General features: G+C 62.2%; 1 protein-coding gene across 3 annotated transcripts in view; it reads right to left on the reverse strand.

The window, feature by feature from the left end:
- Nucleotides 1-3,686: 3,686 nt before the first annotated feature.
- The window catches only part of SLC45A4 (solute carrier family 45 member 4), a 42,802-nt gene continuing 39,398 nt past the window's right edge, over nucleotides 3,687-7,090 (reverse strand). For 2 of the 3 annotated variants that reach the window (XM_029923410.1, XM_029923409.1), the window contains one exon: nucleotides 5,046-5,408. In XM_029923410.1, the coding sequence (XP_029779270.1) occupies nucleotides 5,046-5,408 (363 nt within the window). Of the gene's footprint in view, nucleotides 5,409-7,090 lie in introns of all 3 variants that reach the window. The other variant, XM_029923411.1, reaches the window with a different exon arrangement.

Below are 7,090 nucleotides of genomic sequence, written 5' to 3' on the forward strand. Positions count from 1 at the left end.
CGCCTCTCTCCTAAACCCCGCCCAGCGCCTCCTCCCCCGCGCTCCGCCCCTGCAGTGGATCCTTTGAACCAGTCAACCTGTGGTCCAGGGCTCAGAGCCCTTGGGCCTCTGGCAAGCCCCAACCCCCTCCATTTCCTCTGGGGCCAAGCAGGGCTGTTGGCAGCTTCCCCAAACCAGGGCCCCACCCAGCCAGAGGTGCAGGCGCCCCAGCCTGGCCGCTTACCTGTGCTGCTGGAGGTGCCTGCCAGACCCGTGGCCACACTGGCCTGGGGCCCCAGCCCTGGGTGGCCCGGAAAGGCCAGTGACCGGTTTCCAGCACATCCAGCATGCTGGATGGACGTCCTCCCCGGCCGCCTCGGCCATAGCCCTCACTGGGGCCGGGAGTCAGGCAGAGCCCAGACCTCAGCTCTGGCAGAGGGAGCCGGACTGGACAGGCTGGGGCTGAGGGAGGCCCCTGCGGCGGTGGGGGTCCACCGTGGGCCCCCAGGTTTGCGAACTGGGGAGCGGGGGCTCCGGAGACTTCATGGGCCCGTCCTTAGTGCCCACACCAGCAGGCCTTGGGGCTCTCTGCCCAGCCCCCCATGGGACCACCCAGGCCCCGGGTGAGCAGGGGCAGCCCCAGGTCCCCAGCGCAGATACAGGAAGGTACAGGGAGGGGCCCTGGGGAAGTGACACAGACACACCCACATGGTCACCTGGTAGGGAAAGCCTTATTAAGATTTAACCACAGAGTGACCGCAAAACAGACCCAGGGGCCTGGCGGTGGACCAGGCGGAGGCGGAGAACCTCAGAACCGTGCACGCGATCAAAACAGGGCGAACACGGAGGCCGAGTCAATGCCTGAAACCAAGCCCAGAACCGGGCTCTGCGCACGGACGCACTGCCACCTGGCCACCTGACCGCCTGATGGGAAGGTCCTGTGCGACACTCTCTTCTTCATAGTCCCTTTCCTCATAAAACACGCGTTCACCACACACTTCTATCGTTGCGAAATCAGCAAGAGCTACTTATTAAGCTTATTAAGCGATCAACTTAATAAGTGGGTAAGAAAAAGTTGTCCTGTGGCCAGTTCACAATGGAACTAGTTTGGCTCCGAGACGCCTGGGGAGTCCCTTGTAACAAGAGGCATTTCTGACAAGCGGATTCTTCTGCCACCAAGAGACAGTCTTGGTCTGCAGCACGTGGAGGGCAAGGGGACTTGGCAGGTGGGGGGGTGGGCACTCAGCCGTCCGGGGGTCCCCGGCGTCAGGCTGGAGCGGGGGGTGGGGGGAGGCCAGGAAGGTGGGGGCCTGGCATCCTGGGAGGAAATGTGACGTGTGTCCAGGGCTGTGCTGAGTGGACACCACTCCCCGTGGGTGCTGGGCCAAGTCCCCAGCCCCACCACGGGCAGGCCTGCAGCTCCCCAGGGCCCGGAATCGGGCAGGAAGGTAGATGGCCAGTCTCTAAAGCGGCTACCTGCAGGGGCGCCCAGGCGGCTCTCAGTCCGTTAAGTGTCCGACTTCGGCTCAGGTCATGATCTCACAGTCCGTGGGTTCAAGCCCCGCGCTGGGTTCTGTGCTGACACCTCAGAGCCTGGAGCTACTTCGGATTCTGTGTCTCCCTCTCTCTCTGCCCCCCCCCACTCATACTGTCTCTCTCTCTCTCTCTCTCTCCTTCAAAAATAAACAAACATTAAAAAAGTTAAAACAAAAATAAAGCAGCCGCCTGCAGGAACAACACGGAAGAGGCAGCGACCCCGGAGAGGGCTGGCGGCAAGGGCGCCGGCCGCACGACGGTGGACAGCAGCTGGGGGGCAGCCCTGCGGCCCAAGAAAGGTGTGGGTGTGTCCCTTCCAGCGCGGCTCTGTGTCCACTGTGAATGCTGTGTGTTTTACACACTTGTCTGTGGGGGTGTCACCGTCTCAGCTGCTGCATGAACCGTTAGCCACAGAAGGAACAGCAGTACCTTGTGACATAAGCATCACAGGCTACTGGGCGGGGCCCTGTCACCTGGGGAGGCTGGGGAGAGCGCCCGCTTCCTACGCACCCCCCCAGAACTTCCACTTTGGGGCTCTGGGGGCCAGAGAACTACTCTCCCTGAACACCGGGCCTTTGGGAAAGGACCTCAGCCTGCGGGGCCTCTGAGCCTCTGTGCACGGCCTGGCTGTCCTGCGCACCTTCGGGGACACGATCTCCTCGCTTCCCCAGTGTGGCCATCAGAGGCTCTGGGACCTTCGAGGGCGGGTTTCCGAGAGGCAGCGGACAGTGGCTGGCATGCTGGGCCCTTCAGCCACCCGGAAGGTCACAAAACGCCTGTGCCAGTGGAGCAGGGAGGGAGGGGTGCAGGGCAGGCAGGGTGCAGGCCCCGCGGCGCGTGCTGCGTCATTTCCTGGAGAGGTCCTTTGCTGAGCTGACTTCCGCAGGCAACAAGCCTGTCAGCACGACATGGCAAGCACTACACAGTCCCCTGTGCCCATGCCCCGAGCCTGCCAACCTGTGCCCGCCGCGAGGCCAGCACCTCCCCCAGCACCCACACCTGCAGGGCCGCCCCGCGGGCGCTTGCCGGCCCCTCCGACCACCAGACACAGCCCTGCATGCCATCATGCACTGCTCGGGGGCAGCCCTCCTGGGTCCCACCGCGTCCCCGAGGGACATCCGGCATCACAGGACACACGGCCCGGCTGCATGCCGGCCCCAGGCACTGACAGCAGGCCCGGCTCCTCAGCCGTTCTTAAGACACAGGTGAAGACACCCCAGACTTCCGAGTCCCAGCGATCCTGAAATCATCTCATCGCAAGGGAGGGTGGGGCACACCCCTGCTCACGCCCAGAGCAGGGCCCAGGAAGGCAGGAGACACCCCTCCGATCCAAACCGCAAGGCCTGCCCCCTCCTGGCGGGTCTGTGACCTGACACGGCCCACGGAGTAAGACACGCTGGTGCCACCCGCGGGGAAGCACGGCCACCCCCTCCGCGCTGAGGCCCGGCGAGCAGGGGTGCTCTGCTGTCTTCCAACAGGAACTCCAACAAGCTGTTCTTTCGGGTCTTCGTTACCTCAGACCACGGGGAGGGGGGAGGCTGGGAGCGCCAGGGTCAACCCGTTTTCGCGATGGCGGTCCCACTGTGCCTAAAACTCACATTCCAGCCAGGCCCCTCGCGTGCAGCCGTCAGTGAGCACCGGCCACGGGCGAAAACAGGCTGCTGGGGGTGGGGGTGGGGGGCAGCATGTGCTTGGTTCAGATCTTGATTCAGGGTCGCCCCCCGCCCTGTAGCCTCCACTCCCCCCACTGCCCCCCTTCCTGGCTGTCAGGGGACCCCTGCGGAGAACGGAGGCTGCAGGAGGACACACCCGTGGGCCCCGAGAACCACAGCGGATGGCCCCGCGGTCACAGAACTCCCGGGGGCAGGTTGCGCTGTGAACGGGGACCCGCCGAGGGTGCCCAACCGGGCTCGCGTGGGTGGAGGGCACTCCGCGTCCACGCCGGCACCTTCCAGCGGCAGGACAGACCTCCCCGTCCGAGCTCGCTGTCCGTGAGGCCAGCGAGTCCAAACATGGAGGAGATGCTTGCGTCGTCCGGTCGGTTCTCTGAGGCCCTGGGCTCCTGCATGGGAGGGGACCCTCGTGGCCGGGCTCCACGGCCACAGACACAAAACACAACCCGCACGCGCCACCGGCGGCCGACCGAGTACACGAAACGCCATTCCTTTGAATACACAGAAAATTCAAGTAATTTATTTAAAAACTGCTTAGTCTCATCTCGAAATATATATATAGATATATATTTGCTTTAGAATGATCATATTGCAGCATGATTTTTCATGCATCTTAAAGTTCTTTGTTTAAAAAAACGACTTGAGGCAGCAAGGACCCCCACCGTCTGGGTCCGGGTGACACCGGGACGTGGAGACCGTCCATTCCCAGGAGAAGCAGAAACCGCTGAGTTATAAAGAGACTGCGGTTCGAAAAGCATTTCCGAGGAGCTGCAGCATTTGATGACCCAACTTCCCCGAAGTCCACGCCGGGCTCGCACGCGCAGAGCAGGGGTGCGGCGCGGAGTCCTTCGGGAGCGTGGGGGGCCGGGCGCCTGCCTTCCGTCCCGGACACCTGGCAGCCCTTGGGCTCCCGGCGTCAAGCAGGGTGAGCAGGCGAAGAGGTCAGAGGAGGGCAGAGGCGGCCCGGCAGGAGCTCACGCGCCGGGGCCACTGTCCCACACCCGAGGTAGGCCTGGCGGCAGGGCCCAGGGGGCGGCGCCACGCCGGAGCTCTGCCCGCGTGATTTCCCAACAAATGGTTACAAAGCGAGTCAAAGTGCAATGGAAAGAGGGCACCACCTCTCTGGGGAGCTTCGGACAGAGATGACGGGGTCGGGGGGCTGGGGGCACGGACACCGGGGCCAGTCCCCCCACATCTCCCCTTGCTGGACGGGATCCCCGGGCGGGAGGCAGCCGCCATCCCCTGCTGCCCAGAGGCAGGGCTGCCCCCCGCGCTGTCTGTCAGAATCTCTGAGGAAAAGAGGAAATGCTGTCTCTCCTAAGAAAACCAGTTTGGAAAGAAAAACTTTTCTTGTGAAAGAATCGTAAAGAAAACTACTCTCCGGTAGCTGCAGCACCGACAGGACAGGAGACCTGACAAAGTCCGCACGCCCGCGGGCGCCCAGAGGGGACGTGGGGCTCGATCGGGCACGGACGCCAGCACCGCCATCCGGCGGGCGTGGGTAACAGGCGGCAAAGGACAGCAGATGCTTCTGTTTTCCGTTATAACCTTAGAAAGGAAAAGTCTTATTTTCTCTAAATTGCTTGTCTCTATGGTAAATCTGGTTTATAATTTTAAAACATGCAGAATAATATACCTGCAGAATACGAGTTGAAATTACAAGATCTTTTTCAATTAAAAAAAAAAGATTTCAAATGATTTTTTTTAATTGTGGACAAAGTAATTAATTGGTGTGGGGTTTCTGCGTCGCGGCTCGCCCCTCCCCCTACAACCACAGCCGGCGTCGGGAAGGAACCCTGGCTCCTGCGGCCACCGAGGCAACGGCCGCCCCCGGGAAGGTGCGCGCAGGGGTGAGGCTCAGACCATCGACTCCGTCTCCGCCTTCTGCGGCTGGGCCTCCTTCCTGCTCAGCCTCAGCAAGGTGGGCTTCTCGCCGCCGCTCCCCCCGCTGTCGCCCGAAGGCTGGGCAGACAGGCCCCTCTGCTCTTCCTTGGCCTCGTCTGACACGTCTGGGTAGATGACCAGGAACGTGGCCGTCAGGAAGCCCAGGAAAGAGCCCACGGAGGCCACCATGGGGATGACACGCACGGTGCCGACGGTGTCGACCACACCCCCGAGGGCGGACGCCACCAGGATCTGCGAGATGTACACTTGGCAGGACAGGATGGCGCAGTCGATCCCGAAGCCGCGCCGGGAGCTCCCGGGGCTGTGGTGGACGTACTGCAAGAGAGGAGGGCGGGGTGAGGGCCGCGGCGCCGGCGGACCGTCGGCCAACACGCCCGTGCGCTGCGCACCAGCTCGGAAGTCTGCAGACAACCTGCCTTCCCCTCGGCCGCCCCCCGCCCCCCGCCCCCAGCCCGCTTCTATCCACTCTGTACTGGAGGTTCTGGCCGTTGCGATGAGGCAAGGAAAACAAGTAACACGTATTAAGGACCGGAGAAGAAAAAAAATAATCTCATTATACACGGATGACGTGATTGGGTATGAAGACCAAAAGGATCTATCGATCCGCTCTAAGAATTAATAGAGGAACATACCGGAACTGTGGCGAGAAGGACTCAACGCTGTCATGTTTTTAACTCTCCCCAAATTGACCTATACGATCAACGGGGGCCGATTCCAGTACTGAGATGAAAAGTGGGGGGTCAAGAAAGCCCACGACAATCTTCCAGAAGAACGACGTGGGAGGACCCCCACCGCCAGGTCGCGGGTCTTTCACAAAACTACTTAGAAGAGCGTAACCCCCGTCTGAGGACAGACCGGCTGATGGAAGACATACGGGGACCTAAGGACAGGACGGTGCCACAGTGTGGGTGGGGCCACGTGACCCTTAACATGACGTGGCACCGCGCCACACAGCTACCCGTCTGCGGGGGTACGAAGTCACGCTCTGCTCCCTTGGACCACACGCACGTGCACTGTGCCCCAGGAGGACTGTGCGCACTCAGGGCAGGGGCGCCACCCAGTGCCACCGCTGGCAGAACGGGGCGATGGCCCGCGGCCAGGCAGTGCTGCCCTCCGCAGGCACAGGAGGGAAGCATGGCTGCGCAGCAACGGCGGACAAACAGTCCAGGCATGATAGCAAGAGGGCTGCCTGGCATTGGCGGTCAGGACGGGGGTCAGGACGGGGGCCAGGACAAGGGTCAGGACACAAGGGTCAGGACAGGGGTCAGGACGGGGGTCAGGATGGGGGTCAGGATGGGGGTCAGGACACAAGGGTCAGGAAGAGGGCCAGGACGAGGGCCAGGATGAGGGTCAGGACACAAGGGTCAGGATGAGGGTCAGGACGAGGGCCAGGATACAAGGGTCAGGACACAAGGGTCAGGAAGAGGGCCAGGACGAGGGTCAGGATGAGGATCAGGATGGGGGTCAGGACGAGGGCCAGGACACAAGGGTCAGGAAGAGGGCCAGGACACGAGGGTCAGGACGAGGGTCAGGACGAGGGCAAGGACGAGGGTCAGGACGCAGGTCAGGACGAGGGCCAGAATGAGGGCCAGGACGAGGGTCAGTGCCGACCCGGAAGCTGCTTCTTCAGACTTGTTTTCCACCGAGGCATTTGCTTACAGTGTGTGCACTCTCCTGTGGTCACAGGAGCTTTGACTGAAAAGCTGCTTTAACAAATAATGCTGTGGCTTAGATTCTCATTAGTCTGGAACCTGGCAGGCACCTGCCCACGGTGGGTTAGTGTTGCTCTTTATAACTGTCCGAGGGAAGACTAAACACAGCTTAGATCTAGAGAGGAAGAAACCGGAGCCGCTCTGTGTTGCTCCCTCCCCTTTAGGGCCGCGGTCTGCGCCTGCACCGAGGCCTCTGTGCCTCCTGGAACGAGCCGCACGCAGGCACGCAGGCACGCAGGCGCGCAGGCGCGCAGGCACGCAGGCACGCAGCCCGCGGTGCTTGGC

Source organism: Suricata suricatta, chromosome 15, assembly GCF_006229205.1.
Source record: "Suricata suricatta isolate VVHF042 chromosome 15, meerkat_22Aug2017_6uvM2_HiC, whole genome shotgun sequence".
NCBI classification, from domain to species: Eukaryota; Metazoa; Chordata; class Mammalia; order Carnivora; family Herpestidae; genus Suricata; species Suricata suricatta.